The sequence below is a fragment of the Cyrtonyx montezumae genome, unplaced genomic scaffold (genome assembly GCF_038088225.1).
Source record: "Cyrtonyx montezumae isolate F1298 unplaced genomic scaffold, pur_monq_1.0 scaffold_10, whole genome shotgun sequence".
NCBI lineage: Eukaryota > Metazoa > Chordata > Aves > Galliformes > Odontophoridae > Cyrtonyx > Cyrtonyx montezumae.
Window position 1 is genome coordinate 20,615,624 of NW_027071826.1, and position 20,216 is coordinate 20,635,839.

Sequence of the window (20,216 nt, forward strand, 5' to 3'; positions counted from 1 at the left end):
GGAAAAACAGCCTGGGAACAGCCAGGAGGCAATACAGCAAATTAATACACCAGTTGTCCCTTGGGAGGACTGCAAGAAAGCAGGAAACTCTCCTCGCTTCACAAAATAAAATTATACCGCTAATGATAACAGTCACCACACACACAAAACTGCTTCTATTGATGGGTGTGAAATTCCCTGTGCTATGCACACACTTTGAATGAATCTCTTCTCATCACAGATATAAAGCAAGAAAGGTAATCTTGGTAGTGTACAATTCACACAGCCATTCAAATAAGACTTCCCAAGGAACCTTCCACATAGAACCTCCTTGACAATGAATAGCCTTTCTTGAACACCCTATCTGTGCTCAGGACTTTGGCTAACAGCTCTGCCTGAACGAAGCACTGCATGACTAATCATGTGCTGCACTTCCAGATGAAGTGCACCAAAATTGACCACAGAAGCAAAGAAAACACTTCAATAGTAAAGAACAGATTCCAGCTGGAAGTTATACTTCCACTGGACAAATTTGGTTAGTGGGAATGTGGGGATGGGCTAGGTGATCTTAGAGGTCTGTATGGGAACTGCTGAATCACGGCCTGAGCCACTGATTGGTCACCTGAGGTGAGCACCAAGTCAGCCATGGGGGCACAGGTGAAGGTGATATACTTGTGTGAGTGGAAGGGGTGGAGCCTGGCTCCACCTCTCCCAAACCCCATTTAAGGGCTGACCACCACCAGGGAAGGATCTCTTCTTGGAGATCCCTCCCACGTGGAGTCCCCTGCGAGCCTTGTCATCCTGAAGGTGAGCCATCTTCTCTTTTGTATTATTTGTATCCTATCTATATAGAACTACTTAAAATATACCATCATCTATACTATTTCGTTGTGAAGTACCATCCTTGGGAGTTATTTACCCCACAAGGTCTTTTGCAACCAAAATGTGATAGAAGGAACTCAACAGAGAGGTAATTTTCCATTGCACAGTGGGCAAGAGATGAAACAAGCTGTATATCCATAACAAGACAGGTTCTTCTCTAACACATTTCACATCACTCCCGGCACATTGGCCTTCCCCATCCTATTCTGGGGCATTTCGTAGCAGAGCTGCTCCAGGACTAGATACAAGCTGATAGAACTCTATAGAACAAACTATGCCAACTGACTCCATCCATGAAAAGAGAGGAAGAGGTTAACTGGGAGTTATCTCAAGAACAGCCCCTGTCAAGAGATTGTTCCTGTGAAGGAAATCAATTTTCCTGTATGCCCTTGGCAGCATCTTTACATAAAATAAACATCTTGCACTAAAAAGTTTGTTCATACATGAGACCATAAAGCATTTTTAAATTCTTACCATAGTTTTGCACTCCCTCCTCCCATATTCTTCAGCACATTTCACACTATAATAAGAAGCTACTTTGTCGAACAACAGACACTTAAAAATACACTCACCACTGGAATGGGACAAACTACTTCCATATCAACACTTAATAATAATGCATTAGGATTACGTGTGTCAGGATACCAGTCACTTGTTCTTCATAGGAAGGAACTAAGCTTATATCCACAGGATAGCTGGACTATACACGGGGTAAATACATGATCACATGAGCAAAGATGATCACTCCAGCTTCAGAAATGTCACAACAAATACCTTTGGAAAAGGCCTTCACTAATCATGATAAAGGTAGAAACTTGGCCCTATTCAAATTTGTGAGCAGGAGCTGTCAAGATCCCCTTTCTCGAGGATGAACAGGAAACAGCTGGTCTCACCTGTAACTTCTGTGTAGCACCAAGTGAAACCCTTGAGGCACAAGAAAGGTTATCTTCACTGCAAATGAAGGGACCAATCAATCTTCTTGCTTCACGGGCACAAAACATCCCCAGACTGGTGCAAAAGCACCGATTTCTTATGCACAATCTTCTAAATCATTTTTGTTCTCATCCAGATGAATGTTTAAGAGCTGACTTCCCTCCCCCCCACCTTCTCAGCTTTAGCGTGCTGTCTACAGCAGCATGAGGTCATGGTGCGGTATCACAAAATTCCCTGCAGAAGCCAGTGGGAGGAGAGGCTTTGCTGGGTGGGTGCCAAGCTTTCGTTCAGACACATACAACCTCAGTACATTTTTCATGCTCTATTTGCTAATTAACAAGGGGGAAAAAAAACATGAAGCTGAAAGTCCAGACGGTTCTTTCAGATTTGGTCCTTGGTACAAGCACGTAAGCAGAACTGTGTCCCAAGGCAGGACTTTGATTTCTTGTACAGTGAAAGAGCTCAAGGGCACCTTACCTTTAGATAGTCACCTGCAGCACAAGAACAGAAGTCACCTCAAAGGACAACTCCTGGATTTAATTTAGGATTATTCAGCAGAAGGTGCCTGAACAGTAAGTTAACCCCAACCATGCATGCTCAAATATACCTCAGCATTTGGGCAGACCAGCTACAGGAACACAGAAAGATACCAAGCCATTAGAGGTCACCTAATTTGAGTTAGGTGACTAGTTCTGAATCTGGGCAGAGGCTCCAGGATACCAAAATGCCTCAGCACGTCGCTCACACTAGTCTATCAGCACTTTCCTTCTCATCTTATGCCATTCATACCTCAGCAACAGAATTGCAGCAGCTGACTGCACAAGGAAGAACAGATTTCATTTGCTTCTAAAAACACAATACGTTCTGCCTATCTGCCATAGATGTTTTCAATACACTCTAAGTGCTTGTGGTACTGCATGTGACAGATAATCTGCATCAGTATGTTCTATGCTAAGTTTGAACATGAGTCTCTTAGGGAAAAGGGCATTAACTTCCATGCCTGTGATGACTGTTCAGACTGCATAGTACTACTGAAGATACACATGGGTGGGAAGCAAGAAAACCCCAACAGAACAGAGAAAGGGAGTTACCTGGCAGTGCAGCGTGCTGGTGAGCATCTTCGGTGGGAAGCATCAGCAAGCACATCCAGAGAGTACAGAGGAGATAATGGATTGAACTGGAAAGTCAAGAGATTTTATTTAAGCAAAGCATTAAAAGAAACAGTCTCTAGATACAGCTGCTCAGATCTATTTCCTGCAGTTGTTCATACAGAATAAGAACACCTTTCTGATACACCAAGGGATGAGGCTAAATGAGAACTGGCTCTCAGTTCAGACAACAGGCTTGCACAGGGTGCAACAGTGAATCTCAAAACCACCTTCTCCCACCAGACAGCCCTACAAGCACACTTACTTTTCAACTTGCATTATTAGAAATGCTGGTTGACTGAGAGCATACTCTAATAGCTCTACTGCTGCACGAGAGTAGAAAAATCTACCTCCCTCTAGTGAAGGTCCATTGTTCACATTCATATTGTAGAATGAAAAGTTAGTGTTACGAATATGGAAAGCATAGAACTTCCCAACAGTCTCAATATTCCCCAATATTCTCATGTGTCACTGAAACAGATCTCTGAAAGTCTCAGCTCCACCAGGCTCAGTTCAAAGTGAGCTCAAAATTCATTCCACAGCAAGGAAGTGAGCTGCTCTTCTCAGTTACAAGCTTTACTTGTAAACTGCTTAAAACAATTTTCTGAAATTGTGTGTGGTTGGGCTAATCTTACATCCTTTGTATGACATACCCGGACAAATCCTGAACGCATCAAGCCTCTGAAAGCTTATTGTAGAAAATGCAGCACTATTTTTTTAAGGGATGGGAAAGACAAGGAACAATCTACTGAATTAATGCAGAGAGCAAACCTAGCTCAATATCCAAGTAGACGGTTTAGGCCGCTAGTTGCCGTAGGGTGCCCACATTACACTTCCATTCAACATCTCCTCTTTATTTGTAATTCACACCACAAGCAGGAGATTCATTTCCATCTGTTTTGCAAAGTGCTTGACCAATTTCCAGAAAGCTTGTTCTTATGTTACTAGGATTACTGATGCATTTTTAAATAGGGAAAATCCACAGCTGCAGCAATTGTTGTCATAAACATTATATGGAAGCCTAGAATTCAGTATTAGGCCTTTGCCTTCAAACTTTCTGACAGAAAAGAGGCACTATGCACTACAAAGCTCCTGTTAGCAGTGAGCTCCTCCTTAAATTGGGCTATTAGTTTACCATCAATGAAATAATGCTGCAGCTTCACCAGAGGGGAGAATCATCAATACCTCTCTGTAGCCAAAGCAAGTTCAGTTATGAAAAATAAAACTAATTTATATCGGTCATTTATAAGCTTACTGAGTTATCACTTCAACAACATAAAAGTGGTATGTGAAATGCTGTCATCAACAAGAAATGCAGTTACACAAAGGCCATAAAATTACTTCTTTGCACAAAGACTGGAAAACAATTTCTTGCAATACATGTATTTATTATAGTTACCTTCAGGGTAAAACAATGCTCAGTCCTAGTGTTCACTAACCAAAAGCCAACTACCAGTAGAACAGAAGAGTGCATGGCTAGGAACACCACTACAGCACAACTCTGGAAGATCTTTTCCGCTTGCTGCTATCAGGAACCTGAAGTCTTACATCACAAATAAAACAGCCCTCTACCACAGAAGCTATATAAAACTTACAAAGAAAGAATACAAAATAGTAGAAGTGCCTACACCATAGTTTCAGTCAGTTAAAAGAGTGCCTATTTCTCCTGTTATTCACTTTTTTCTTTTTTCCTCTTACAGCTGCTATTTAATTACAGTCAGATAACAATTTTGTATTTTTATTTTTTTCTGCTTCTCTGCAGATGAGACTACTGGGTAGAAGCCTGAGACAAACAAGGCAAAATAAAGCATTTGAAAAGAGAAAAACTGTCCCAATTCTAATGGAATTTTGTAAAGGCTAAAGTTTTTCCAGAAAAGAGTCATTCTCTCTCCCACTAACTGTTGAAGAGGAAAGCCAACGCTAACCTGAAACACCACGACAAACAAAAGGAGTTCCTGAGCTATCCAGACAACCTAATGACAGAGACGTGGGTTGCACTCAAAGCCCAAAAGACAACAGTTACCAAAAAGATAAGGGACAGAGCTACTGGAACAGGTTGCCCAGAGATGTGGAGGCCCTGTCCCTGGAGACTTTCAAGGCACGACCGGATCAGGCCCTGGGCAACCTGATCTAGTTGTGCAAGTCCCTGTTCACTGCAGGAGAGTTGGACTAGATGACATTTAAAGATCCCTTCCAGCTATAAGGATTCTATGATTCCACCTTACCTCATGTGCAAAGGCCATGGCATGAGGGAAATCAGAAGCCAGCATTTTGTTCTTTCTAGAGAGAAGAAAATCAAGAAAATAAAAAAAGATAGAGCATAGACAGCTTACCTGGTTGCGATCTCTCTTCCCCATTGATGGTAACCAAAAACTGGAAGGAGGCAGAGTTGGAAGGACAGGTGGGAGCCATGCCAAGGAAGGAACAAACATCAAGGGGGAAAAAGAGGGTCAGGGATGAGGAGAAAAGGGCAAAGGAAGAACAAATATGGAGGGAGAAAGAGAGAGATTAAACATCACTAGGACTCATATTAAAAACAACAAACTCCAGATCCAGGAAAGAAAACTGGGTACTGACAGCTGGTGAAGGATGGATCGACTGTGTTAAAGTGGAGAGGAGCTACCTCTACCTAATCATAGCCCAACAAGAATGGCATGAGAAGGGTGCCAAGGATAGGCACTATATCTATTTCCATTGCTGACTCTAATTTTAAAACACAATTTGGGAAAAAGACATAAAACACACAAGAAAGAGAAAGCAAATTCACTACTGCCTCATCAGCACCATTTCTGCAGTCAGAAAAAGCTGACTGGAACCAAAAGGGCATTTGAGCAGTGTCCACATACTGGGGCAGCCTAGTTACAAAAGGAGAGTCAGCAATGACAAAAAAGAAAATGGAGAAACTGTCAGTCGAGAATTGTCTCCCACTCAGCAGGTGACTCCATTCTTAAGTGTTGTATTACCAACAAAGCTCTTTATTCAGAAACACAAGGGAAGAGGACCCCAAAGTTCTTCCTCACCTCCCAAAACCATACACAACAGCTGTTAAAGGCCTTACTCTTTCTGGCGTGGATTACCAACAATATGACCTAGCCTCTCCGTGCCCACAGTGCTGATGGAGGTCTCCTGAAACACAAAGACAGGTAAAAGGTTGCAGTCTCATGCAGTGAGCAGTCATAGTTTGCTGCTGCTAGTAAAAACAAACACTGCTCTCCCAGCCCACTCTCAACTAAACATCCTCTCCTTTATAGAACCTCAACTAGAGGCAAAAGACCATTTGTTTTTATTATTTTTGTGTTGTTGTTTTTTAATCATTTTAGTGACTACATTTGCTTGCACAGGGGTGCACCAAGGACTGGACCAGCACAAAGCATACAGCAGAAGGACACAGTTAAGAATGAGGGAAATTGAACCAATTTACACTGTGTGTGCTGGGCCACATGGAGGCTCAGAGACAGAATACTACAACACTTTACTAAAAAGAATCTTCCTCACAAAACTGGATCCAGTCTCTCCAACCAAAGGGGAAAGGGATTCATCAAGTACCACTGAAACACAAAGCTCACCCTTTCTGAAAACAGCAATTTAGCATGACGACATCCAGCAGCTAAAGGAAAGGTATAACCCAAGAGAAAGGGCTCTCTGAAAGCACATTTTTTTCCTCTGAGAGGCACTGCCTTATGTTATCTGTTTGATACCGGAGTACAAATACACACCACAACCTAGCACAGCAGCCGCTTACATCTGCATAGCAACTAGACCCAGAAAAGAAATGTGCATTGCGGAACGCCTGAAAATGAGGATAAAAGAACACAGTTTCTTCACAGTTTCTACCAGTTTACATGGGCAAAACACATTCAAAGTTTAGGTGGAGTAGTAACAGCAGGGGTGAAAGATGGGCTATTTGTTACAGCAGGAAAATTATTAACTTAAAGTGCCGTAATGTTTAAATTTACGGTTTATTACTGTGTAAATTACAAGCCGTACTTTTGGTAATTAGCAGCTCGCTGGCGGGGAGCTCTGAATGAAACTCATTATTTATGATTACAATTTAGAGAGAGATGGGGAAGGGGGAGCAGTGACCTCCGCTGCAAATGACAAAGATCCCTTTAAGGTGATGAAGATGAATTAAACAAGTAAATATTATCTTTCTCATTTGGATCATTAGAGGCGCTTCCAATAGACCCAGGCACTTGCAGGCGGCCTGAGGAATCTACCCAAAGCCAGTCTCTTGCCAGCTGAGGAGTCATATTTTAAGTCCCCGTTACAACTAAGCAAGGTGAGTGGAAGAAAGAAGGGGCAAACAAGGATCTTTCAAGTGTGACAGCTTTGGAGGAAGAAATGACACTCACCTAGAAAGCTGATGCTCCTCAAAGTTAACAAACTCTCTAAAGCCAGCTAACTAAGAATATGAGCCAGTATATTCAAGAGCACATCCAGTAAAACCTAACACAGTCAATAACCTTCACCCTCATAAACATATTTTATAGTAGGCAACTGCAGTCCACACTCCAGGATCCAGATCAAGTGCCTCCCTCTTTTAGACAGGCACCTGCCAAGTACTGTTTATTCCTTTAAGAACAGGACTAGCATTTTGTTTGCTGCTTGCCCTACAAATAAAAAACCTGATCAATGGCTTTGAGTAACACTGCATGTACCTAAAATTCTACCTTCTTTTACCTTAGAGTTACCTCTCTGCCCTTGTAGGTGCTACTGGTATAAAAAAAAGTCTCATGCCTCATCATTTTTCCCAACCTTCTGACTAAATCTTCTTCTATCATTCATTGCCAGACCTCCTTTCATATCAATTTGAGCACTAACCAACTCTCTCTGCCCTACCACACCGGCCTTAAAATCTACAGTCAGTCCATCAACTTTCAACAATCAAAGCAGTTAACCAAATGAAAGAACTGATGAAACGAAAATGCACAGTGCCCCCTTTCTGCAGGAAAGGATTCAAGTACAATCTTAGAATAGTACTCCAGTACTAATCAGCACTGGAAATACAGATGTTCTATCTTGCAAAAGGGAATACCTTGCCAACAAGCCTCCTTCGACCTTTTCGAAGACAACGGGCAGCAGCTCCTGGAAGGCGGTTCAGGCGAGCGTGAAATCCTGGAAAAAAAATCAAACACATGGAAATTGAAGATCCTTCCCGGCAAAACAGCCAGGAAAAGTAGTTGGTTCAGTGGTCAAAACGGTATTTCTGCCTCTGTTTCTCAATCTGCAAGAAGTAGATATGTCTTTTTATTCACAAATCAAAAACTCCATTTAACAAAAACCAAGCCACAAACAAAACAGAGGGACTCTGAAGGATAATAAGTACTTCTGTATCTTCTCTACTAGTGAAGTTATTTTTAACGGGATCATTACAAAAACTAGATCATCAAAGTCATTTTACATTGCAGCACCTACGAATGAAATTTACTGTTGCCATCACATCAGAAGTTCCCAAACACCCTTATGGAAATCACCTCTTTGAGCTGGTCGTGAAGGCAAGAGAAATGTGGAATCTGAGAGCTTGTCCAGGCCCGAATCAATCCGTTCCACTTCAGACCGGTGGTCAGCTCCCCACTTGGGAAGAAGGTTGGGGACAGTGAATCCTGGGACACATTCTCCTTCATAAAACCAATCACTCTGCTCATCATCTCCTAAATAAATAGAATGAAATTGTGAAAAAAGTGTGCCCTGTGACTGTCCCACAGAGTAATACAGGTAGGCATTTTTGGATGTGGAACGACAGCTGAAGTCTCATTAGGAATTCCTTCCTGGAGAACCTTGTATTTGTATTCCATTTCAATCATTTGCAGTAACTATGGGATATCACTAAATGCTTTAAATTATCCAGCTCAGTCTACAGAATTTCCCTATAGAACAAAGCCTTCTTTATAGACCTGCCTAGGGCAGCTTTAGCACTCTGTTGTGGCCGCATCTCATCAACCTTAGTTCAATGCTGTGTGATGTCTAACGCACATCTCTTTCTCTGAAGTAATTACTGTGACAGAAATAGAGGCCAATCATTTGGCACACTTTATAGGCAACCACAGGAAAGATTTCACAACAGGACAGCAGGCTCACTGGGTAAGCAAAAGGAACATACTCACTGATGAAATAGATCTCCTAACACAGCAGCTAACAGGAAAAAAACAAGTTAGTACTTACACTTGAAGTGATCATTTCTAACCGTGCTGTGAGGACGGCTCAATCAAAATTCCTTAATACCTGTCAGAACTACAATCTTCCCTGCAAAGGTAGAGCAGCAGCAACAGAAGTCATTACCAAGGTCTCCATAAAGCGTGGCCACTGTAATTAATACAGTTGCAGTCTTAATAGCGAACTGCCTTAGACATCAACCTGCCTGGCCCAAAAGCCCCTGGGAGTAGTTGCACATGAGCAACGTAGGAAAAAAATGGAAAGATAACAAAGGAGCTCTTTGGTATCCCAACTGAGAAACAATATTGTGTAATTGCAAAATATTTCACCTTGCCTTAAAACACTACTAACACACCTGACTCAGGGAAAACTCATTTGCCTATCATTAAGACTCAGGTATTCCCACTTATTCTCCTTTCTCCCTTAACCAAGTCACATTATCTGTGGCTGTAGTTTTACCTACAAAAAGAAGAAAAGTTCATCCTAGTAAGACTCGCAATCTTACATCTAACAGAAAAAGCAGCACCCATAACCAACAGCAAACATTAACAGCTAGGACAGTCAGAACATTTCATCCCATAGCTCGGGAAACCGATCTTTATTTCTGTGATAAGCATGCTTCATCAACTGATGCATTACAGTTATATTCATATATATAAATACATATACACACACACCTCCACCTACCTTACAGTAAGCAAAAAACAAGTAAAGTTGCCTAGTTCTTTTTAATTCATTTGTAACCATAATTCATACTAAGATATCCCCAAATTTTTGGCTCTATGAGCACAGTGCAATATCATACCTTGAATCACTACTTCCACAAGACAAACATTAACAATGAGGATCGTATGCTGCTACCTCTTCAACTTTCAGCTTGAGAGAGTGACTCAACAAAAACTTGCAATAAAATTATAAATGAGAATCATTCTCCACTCACTAATTGAATCAGCAACAGCAAATACATGACATAACCTCAGAAGAAGAGAAAGAAAGCTCTATTCAATTTAAGATGCTGCTATTTAAAATTTCCCATTATTCAGTTCGGAACCAACTAGAAAACTATTTTTAATGTGATCTGTCGCAGAAAAAGAGTTTCTTGTGTTCTCTTCATCTCACTGAAGTGAGGAGCTGCCATTTATTGTTTACTTCTTTATGACCAGAAATTGTCTAATAGAAGGGCAGAAAGGTGGTCCTTATTTAACTAGAAAATGCAACAACATTAACATTTCTAAGAAGTTATCAACCCTAAAGATTACTATATCAACCCTAAAATTTCTAAGAAGTTATCAACCCTAAGCTAAAACATCTTAGTTAGAAAGCTGTAACAGTATAAATGGTTTGAACAAGCATAGGTGACAGCAAACCCCTTACAGGTATGCGTATGTGCAAATGTGCACACAGCCTACACCAATATTGTCTCAAGTGACGAGCTAAAGTTTCAACACTTCAGTCAACACGTGATGCCATCACCTAATAAGTAAGTGCTCACCAACTTCAGCTCCCCTAGCACAGCTAAATGCAAAAACAAGGGACAGGAGATTTATATTTCTGCTGCTCTTGAAGAACGGGATGCTGGAAAGTTATCTCCCAGCAAAGGGCAAAGCTGATCTCTGAAATTCCTACCCTTGGCAAAGTGTTAGAGCCATCTAAGGTCAGAACAGATCAACCCGATAGCCTAATATAATCAGAAACAATGTATGCATATTTGCTAGCATCCTCACATCCAGATATTTGGGTCAGTAACAAGTGGAAGAGGCATTTCCTACCGAGTTACTGATTCTACTTCCTTTAGCACTCACATATTCCCAGGAGAGACCTCATCCAAATTACAGCTTCTGAAATGTGACAGAATACACACCAGCACAAGCTGCACAGACTTACAGGTCTCCAGGGTCATACCCCACCTGCTCCAAATGCAATAGTTCTGATTGCTTCCGTGTCTACTACAAGTGATTTCACACTTCTTTTCACCTTATTTCCCATAAACTGAACACTGTTGTCATTGGTAAGTAAAATCACCATTTGTTCCACACCCCAAAAGCCCTAAGAAACCATTTCTACAATAGATGTTGAAGATACTAGGCTCAAGTAGTACACACAAGAGCAAGGCTCTCCTTAGCACAGTTCTTTAGATGACCTGTCAGTACCGATTATTTTGAAGTTGTTTCTTCCTTCCAATTGAGAGAAAGACTAACAGATCAGACTTCAGTAGTAAGTAGACAACAATTAAAACATCTATAGAAATAGATCATTAAAAGTACTCCTTCACTGTGGAGTGCTCTAAAACTTCTCTTGTATTTCTAGGCCCTGCCATAATGGTAGTTGTTTTGATTTTTCTTCTAGTATGCTAAATGTTATAGATCTGATATGAACATGAGAACACTGCTTTACAGTGAGGGCAACAGAGAACAGGAAGAGGCTGCCCAGAGAGGTTGTAGAGCCTCCTCCTCTGGTGACATTCAGGACACGCATGGATGCTTTTCCATGCAACATACTGCAGGGAGCCTGCTTCAGAAGGGGGTTGGTCCAGATGACTTCAAGAGGTCCCTTACAACCGCTATGATTCTGTTATACAAAAGTGTATAGCTACCAAAGCCATACCTTTATGGCCCCGAGATCATTTCGATAACTTCCAGCACCTCCTGGCCACTGGACTTTTCCCCACACTCTCTTCCCTGTCTGGCTTCAAGTTCATATCTTTCTTCAGATCTATTTTTAAAGGAGGCAAGGGATATTCCCTGTAACATGAGGAAAATCACAGGACAGTTGTTACCTTGGCGGCCCTCATCGTTGGTGAATAGCCCGGTATCACTGCTGCTGCATACACTGCTGGTGTCACTGGAACAAAAACAAACAAATTAGAAAAACATTGTCACAACAGCAGCAAACACAAAACAAACACTTTAGTAGTTTCTCTGAGCTCACAACGCTTTACATATTTTACAGAAATGGGATATCACTGCATTTCATATACATGGCTGACTCAAACATGGGTCTTAACAGCTCCCTGGTAAATCCTAGCAACCCTGCACCACTTGAAAAAAGCAGAATCTTCTATCTAGTCTACTTCTAAGGTACCAAAAAGTAATTAATACAGTGGCATTTGCCTTGGGTACTAGAGTTAATAACCTAACTACGACATTGTTGGAATACTCACTAGGAAATTAAGTGCAGTTAACTGCCCTTGGGTCACTCAACAGATACTGAAAAGCCTCTGAAGTTCTGTACTTCAGATTCCTTTTTCTCAAATGTGTTACCCAGACACGTAAGCCTCCCTTCAACCTACAGTAACTTGTACTTTCTTGGCAGGGAAGAGCAGCAGGTACATTGTAACTCTCCGGCTAAAAAGCATAGCATGACTTGCCTCAGCTCACTCAGCACCGTGCACTTTGCATTTGCTAAAGCAGTTACAACAGACTTAATTCCTGAACCAAGGAATTAAACTAAAAATTAATGTGTTGATTGACTGTAACATTGGATGAATATTCACAGCAGAAAAACATGCTCAAGTCAGTCCCAAGCATCCAACAACTCTACTGCTGATATTAGATCAGTCCTCAGACACTTCATAGAATGGCTTAGGTCGGAGGGGACATCAAAGCCCACCCTGCCCCAACCCTGTGCCATGGGCAGGGCTGCCCCCCACCAGATCAGACTGCTCAGGGTCCCATCAACCTGTGCTTGAGTGTCTCCAGGGATGAGAGGCACCCACAGCTTCTCTGAGCAGCCTGCTCCAGCACTTCACCGCCCTCTATATAATAAAGAGCTTTCCCCTACCTAAATCTCTCCTCTTTTAGTTTAAAGCCATTCCCCCTTGTACTATTACTACCAGACTGAGAAAAAAATCGGTTCCCCTTGTGCTTGCAAGCTCCCTTAAGTACTGGAAGGCTACAACGAGGTCTCCCTGGAGCCCTCTCTGGGCTGAACAAGCTCAGCTCCTTCAACCTTTCTTCATAGGAAAGGTGCTCCAGCCCTTTGGTCATCTTTGCAGCCCTTCTCTGGACCCACTCTAACAGCTCCTCATTTTTCTCATGCAAGGGCCCCAAAACCTGGATGCAGTACTCAAGATGAGGCCTCACAAGGGCAGAGCAGCCTCAACCTGCTGCCACCCCTCTTTTGATGCTGTCCAGGATACAGCAGGCTTTCCAGGCTGAATTGCACTTCAGGTAATAGTTCCTCCAATTTAGCTGAGAAATACCAGAACAAGGAGTAACTACTTACTGGCCACTCCCTTAGCACTAAAGTCTCGTAGGAGCTATGAATATCACGTAAGTCAGAACTAGAATCAACCTCCGACTGGAAGCATTGTTAGAAAGCTCTCTAGCCTCCTCCAGGGACACTGGAGTCATAATGACACCAGTATCAACAGAAAATCCCTCAATTCACAAAGCAAAAGGATGAATGAATGTAGGAAGCATCACCCCAAACAAATGCAGGAACATAATTAAGCTTCTTCTGTTCTATTATGTTATTACATTTTATTTTTTATTATGTTATTTTATGATTTAAATGTTATTAAAATGTTTGAAGCATATTATTACTCTTTGAAAATACATTCTCGAGTACAGCCAAATCAACTCATCATGCTGGATATCTACAAACTCTGCACCTTCATCACTGTACAAAGGTCACCGATTTTTAGGGATGAATGGTCTGTATATCATTCCCACATTTCAGGATGTAAGTTAATATCAAATTCCAACTCACTCCATTACACAGTTTGGCCATCCATTTACCCTCCCACATATACAACTAAGCAATTAGGCCAAGGACTGATAACCACAAGCCATTAGTTTCATTCCTAGCTCTCCTACCAACTCACTGTATGACCCTGGGCAAATCTTAGTGTGTCTGCTTTCCCTTTCGAAAGCCTGAATTAATAGTCCTTATGAGCAGCAGATGCAAGGATTGAGTGACTGATTCATATGGGTGTTAACATTACCAGTAAAAGGTGCCAGAGAAAAGAAGTGTTATGCAAGATTCCAAATCATATTAACTGTACTTTAAGCATTCTGTCATACTGATAGCTCTTTTGCTCCTTACAGATACACATTATTGCCACTGCCTTACCTGAATCAACTTTCATGGATCCCACTCACCCTCTTTACCATTTTACACTTCAGGGCTGAACACAAACTCGACTCCTCCACAGGCCTTTCTACAGGTCCAGTAAGCACTGATTAATGACCTCCACTTGCAAAGGAGGCTACTTACCTTAACCATGAAATAATGAATCCTATTGATCCGACAACCTACTGCTATAGAGTGTTATTGATCACCCAATCTTTGGTTAAAATGGTCCTCATTTAGCAATTTCACTGTTGCAAACACCTGGAGCAAAGGATGCTTATAATTAAATAGTTTGGGAGAGTTAAAGTGAGAGGTGATGGACAGAGATCTCAGGTTTACCCCATTTATTCTTTCTCCTGAGCTATTGTTTGTGTCAGGAGGGATATTGATTTTCTATAAAAATAAGAAAACAAGAGGCACCGAGGGGCTGCAGAAGGTCAGGCTGGGCTGGAGGAGGAGGGGAAGCTGAACACTCTGTCTTTGTCATTTGCCTTACAAGAGAGAAATCTTTCCTTTACTGAGAGACTGGGTTCCAATTCATCAGCTTAGCCAGGCTCTCGACTGCCACTGCAGGCCATCAGGAAAACAGCTCTCTTCCAACTTGAGCAGCATTGGCAACACTTCCAGGCCAAAACACATCAGCAACAAACCAGTGAAGTCACACAGAGCCAGCAGGTGAGGGTAATGACCAGTTCAAAACAGTGAAGTTACGGCACTTGAGAGTGGATCGGATGAACCACACAGCTCTCACATCGTTCAAAGCCCATCATTCAAACTGATTTGTCAGACAAGTCATGACCATGGTTTGCCTTCAAGCCAAACCCAGATCACTCCAAGAGTGCTCAGCTTAGACCAACAACAGTAGCTTCAGCACTCAATATATGATTTCCCTTTGCATTATCGTGGCTGCAGGGAATCTCAGAGCATTAGAGGAGAGAGAAGGGATCATTACCTGAAGCAACCTTAGCAGTTAACTGTCACCTTTGTACAAGCATGCAGATGAACTATTTAAGCTAAAACCACTTGCTTCGTGTTTTCACAATTATTTATGTATCAATCTTTGAGCCATGTCATTACCCAACTTAGAAACATATGCTCCTTGCACACTTTTCCTTCTCACAGTGTACGCTGAAATTTGTCAATTTCAAATATTTCATTTCACATAGACCACATACATGTCTACAAGCAAACTGCACATTAAATCTACATTTCCAAAGCTTTCTCAGTGAATTGTTTATTTACTGAATACAGTAGGCTTTTGATCTGACTTAAAGACAAGGAGCTCTCTTGAAAGCAGAGAAAATGCTGAGTATTTCATCATTTAAGGAGATTTGTTCGATATAACATAAAAATGAAATGGCCTCCAACTGCACCAGGGGAAGTTCAGAGTGGCTATCAGGGGAATTTCTTTATGGGAGGGGTAGCTAGACATTGAAACAGGGCTGTCCAAAGAGGTGACAAAGCTGCCATCCCTGGAGATATTTAAGAGATGCATGGACGTGGAAATGACAAGGTTTAGTAGCGGAATTACAGTGTTAAGTGGACGGTTGGACTTGATGATCTTGAAGGTCTTTTCCAACCTAAGCAATTGTGATTCTGTGAACAGAAATGGAACCAATACAGTATCAAGTTGCTCCATATATCACTAAGATCACAATGGACTGGTTCCAGGTACTGCAAGCTGTATCAAGAGCAGCAGAGACCAAGTGTGATCCCTCAATGCTGCAAGCGATAGGCTGTAGCAAAGAGGATTGTGTTTCTCTCTCCAACTTTGACCCTCTCAAGTGAATCACAGCACAGATCACACATGTGGTGTTGGAGAGGTCAAACATTCTGACCTCTGGATCTCTAAAGAGAATCTCAAAGACTTGGCAGAGGAAGGCAAACAGCATTTGATGCAGACGCACAATAGTTAGCTTGAGAGCAAGGTACAACTGAGACAGAACAAAGTGATATCCTCAGCATGGTCCTCAAGTAACAAAGCTATTTATTTGCTCTTTTAAATTCTGGCACAAATAATGGCTGGATGAAAGCCTGCTGGTTTAAGTTCAAGTTTGACGTGATGGAACAGACTCTGACTGGTAGAAAAAGAACCTCAACCTGTCCATCACTGCCACATCAAGTAAGGGCACCTCTCAGTCCATCACCAGCGACATGCAATATTCAGGGGCTACTCAGCACATTTCCTTTTCTGGACTGCCAGAACACAGCACTGGAAAGATAAGAGTTTTTAGCAACTCATACCAGAAAGGCATTCACCAGCATCTTGAAAAGGACCACTCTGCACACATTTCTTAACCTAAATAGAACCACTTTTCAACACAGGAAAAAAAATAAAGAGATCACTTTTTTTTCTTCTTCCATCCTCTTAATAGTTAGCTACAATGCCGGCTCAATAAAAAATGCACTGGTGATCTCCAGGATCAGGACAGCGAGGATGTACTACAGCCTATTCTTTTCACAGCCTCATGGAAAGTACCTTTGAGGAGTCTGCACTTCCAGCTATTTTTCACCAAGCCCTCAGGAAGTGTGTGCCACCTGTCCACAGAGAAACGACAGTAACTAGACAGCCAGAACACCTAAATGAACCCAAACACACCAACAATAACACTGCAGCAAATAACTTTACTTCACTGTCTCCACTAGGGTCATTTTAGTGGATACTTGAGAAAAGAGTATGAGATTGTAACAAATGTGGATTGACCATCTCCTCAGTACATTCCTACTGCTTCCAGCAGTCAGCAGTATCAGGACTTTGAGACAGATGTTCCACCTGGGCTGTAATGCTTATCAGCTCCGGGAAAATCTACCCTCCACATCTCCCTATTGGATACATAAAAAACTTTACCACCAAAACGTCCCACAGCAGAGTTATTAAAAAAAAAAAAAGCAGTTTTGTATTGAATGTCTCCTGCTTCTTAAACAATTATAGTCCCTATTTCCTTTCCGTATGCCATTTCTTACAACAGCAATTCCATTTGACTCTCAGCAGTTGTTTCTCTTCTAATCTGAAAAATCTACTTGTAAAGAAGGAGTTTTATAACCCTAAACCTTCTATGGAGAGAATAAAAAACCAAACTCAAAGGAAAAACTTCTCAGGAGTGATGCTCAAATTTAGACTGATATTTACACTTCTCATTTTCATCTCCTGTACAAGATTGTGCCACTAGGTCATCAGAGTTCTTCAAACTGGACACAAATATAAGCATTACTTCACAGTTCATACAGACTTACCCTGTAAATATTTCATTTTCCTCCACTTCTTTATCTTCTCACTACTTTCCTGCCACAGCTAGCCTTATTCTAAATCCATAGCAGAGATGTAGAACTGCAAAGATGTTTTGACTGAGGCTCATACAGTACTGCACAGAGGGCTACCACTCATGATCTGACCAATTATCTATTACTACTTAAGGTAAATTCTGAAAACAAGAAATTGAGAACTGATCATATCAATCAGACAACTCAAGTACCAACAGTGGGTTCACCTGCCAAATCCCAGGCCATGAGAATCCCACAACAGAAGGGCCACAGAATTTTCAAAGGGCTGTTTGCGTAATATAAGCCAGAAACATAATAACTTGCTATTTTTTCAAGGATAACATCCGGGTTATCACTATGGTACTGACAGGAAAAGACTGATGGAGAAAAAAAATCTAAATTTTAAAGTAGCTGAAAGATTTTCCCTCCTCAAAAAAGAGAAAAGCACTGAATAAGTTAGGAAAGAACTTCTATAAGCAAGAATTTACAAGCAGCTGCAAGCAAGGCAGCCATCTAGCTCCAGCATAGGGAAGAAACGGAGACCTCACCAATCAGACATATTTTCATCTGAGCCCTGCTTCTGTTCATCAGCTTCACACTCCATCCGCTCCTTCCTTCCCTGAGGAGGCCTGTTCTCTCCTGATTCACAAAGGCCACGACTGGATGACGTCCAGGGGGCATTTTCCTTCCAGCGTGAAAGACGTTGTTTCTTTGCTGACTTGAACCTGCAGCCCCTCTCATAGTTCCACTCTGAAACCCTGAGCTTTTGCTGGAGACTGGCAGCCACCTCTGATGTCACACGTTTGACCTTCCGGCGGCGCCTGAGAGGCCGGCAGGGCGCATTCTCTGTAAAGGAGTCTGACTCATGCCACGAATGCTGCTTGCTCCTCAGGGTGGCACTGAGAGCTGGATGGCGTTTGATCGCTGCCATGTCATCAGAGTCACTGAAATTGGCTGTCAGCATCTCACGGCAATCCTTCACAGCTTCATCCAAACTTGACTCTGAGGCCTCGCTGTAGCAGCAGGCATGCTCTGCCTGATGTGTGAAGTCCGAGCGTCGTTTGCGACCCCGTCTCTTGCGAAGCTGGCGTCGCTGCTGCCGTGGGCTTAGGGCCATCTCTTCCCATAGCTCATCCAGCTTGTTTTGCTCTGAAGTCTGCTCCAAGGCTGAGGCCAAGTCATGCACTAGTTCATCCATTGGCAGTGCCTACTAAAAATGACAGAAAACAATTAGAACTGCTTGCTGTCACAAACACATCATCAGACTACAGCAGACTACGGCTGAGTTACACACTTAGTTTGAGTTGCCTGGGTGAAACAATACAATACAACTGCTGTTTCTTGGGCCAATATTCACTCCTTTTTGCAGGAGTTAAATCCCACTTCTAACCATGGTGGCAGAACCATCACTACTATAGCATTTGGGTCAAGTGCTCTGTGTCTGACAAGGCCTTACATTTCCATCTTCTGCTTGGGAGGAATGTGTTCCATTACACATCTTAAGTGTAGGAGAGCCTGCAACTAGTTTGTGACTTGATACGCCTGTGTTAGTTACTATAAGCAACAGAGAAAGGTCAGCAACTGCAACAAGCAGATCGAAGTCTTCCAAAAAGTACACAGGCAGTAAAGCTGAGTGCAAAACAAAAAGCAAAAGAGCTGCAAATCAGTATCAATTCAGCAGCAAAACAAGATACACTGGGCCCACGCTCCTTACAACAGCGTGCATAACCCAGCTGCTCGGGACAAAGCCCCCAGCCCTCCCACCTCCGGACTGCCAGCGAGCCCATGCTAAGGGCTCGGCCGAGCTCCGACACTGCCCGTGACCTCCGCGCCGGGCCACCCATCTCCAGCCCTTCAGGGTCTCGTGCTCGGCCACCTCTCCCAGGAACACCCGCAGCCCCGTCCCGGAGCGGCACAGGCTGCCGTAGGGCCTCCCGCTCGGTCCAGGCGCCCGGAAGGCCGCACCGTAACGCCTCTCCCGCTCCGAGGAGAAGCCGGCGCACTCCCACCCACCGCCGGGCAACCCCCGGCCTCGCAGGGCAGCCCGGCACAGCGCTCCGAGGCCGGACCGGGAGGGGCGGCCCGAGCCCCGCCGGCCGAGCGCCGGCACCCCACCGCGGCCCCGACGCCGGGCCGCGGCACCCGACCCCACTCACCGGGCAGCGCCCGCTCCGCCAGCCCCTCGCAGCGCCGCTTCCGGCCTTCCCGGGCCACTTCCTCCCCGCCCTCCTCGCCGAGGGGCGGGCCCGGCGCCGGGGGCTGGCCCGGCTGCGGGGTGCTCGGCGGGTTGAGGGAGCCGTGCCCGGCCGTGCCCGAGGGATGCTGCGGGCTGTTAGAAGCCGCTACAGACCGTTACTTAGTGAGGAGAGACGCTCGGATAGGCGTCACAGTGCGGGATAGCCGCGTCAGCCGGCTTAACCTTTCAGGAGTCCACCCCTTGAGCCTTTTCATATAGTCATTGAGTCTCGGAACCGTTGGAGTTGGAAGGGACCCCTTAAAGGCCATCTGCTCCAACTCCGTGCAATGAGCAGGGACACCTACAGCTCGGTCACGGTGCTGAGAGCCCCACCCAGCCTGACCTGGACTGTCTCCAGGGATGGGGCATCCACAGCATCCCTGCGTAGCCTGTTCCGGTGTTTCCCTACCTATATTGTAAACTTCCTCCTTACACTCAATCTAAATCTCTCCCCTGCTCTGATTTGAAACAATATCCCCTTTTCCTATCACCACAGACCCTGCTAAACAGACTGTCCCCTTCTTTCCTATAGCCCCCGTTGTACTGAAAGG

General features: G+C 43.4%; 1 protein-coding gene across 5 annotated transcripts in view; it reads right to left on the minus strand.

Annotated features, from left to right (window-relative positions):
- GPATCH2L (G-patch domain containing 2 like) overlaps positions 1 to 19,629 on the minus strand; it is a 34,098-nt gene extending 14,469 nt beyond the window's left edge. The window contains exons 1-8 of one of the 5 annotated variants that reach the window (XM_065752132.1): positions 19,586 to 19,629; positions 17,978 to 18,639; positions 11,872 to 11,936; positions 8,417 to 8,593; positions 7,978 to 8,057; positions 6,001 to 6,068; positions 5,168 to 5,315; positions 2,886 to 2,971 (exon numbers count right to left, since the gene is read on the minus strand). In XM_065752132.1, coding sequence (XP_065608204.1) covers positions 2,886 to 2,971; positions 5,168 to 5,315; positions 6,001 to 6,068; positions 7,978 to 8,057; positions 8,417 to 8,593; positions 11,872 to 11,936; positions 17,978 to 18,627 — 1,274 coding nt within the window. In that variant the 5' untranslated portion in view covers positions 18,628 to 18,639; positions 19,586 to 19,629. Of the gene's footprint in view, positions 1 to 1,754; positions 1,813 to 2,885; positions 2,972 to 5,167; positions 5,316 to 6,000; positions 6,069 to 7,977; positions 8,058 to 8,416; positions 8,594 to 11,871; positions 11,937 to 17,977; positions 18,677 to 19,585 lie in introns of those variants that run through there. The other 4 variants (XM_065752138.1, XM_065752148.1, XM_065752158.1 and 1 more) reach the window with 4 other exon arrangements.
- Positions 19,630 to 20,216: the final 587 nt, after the last annotated feature.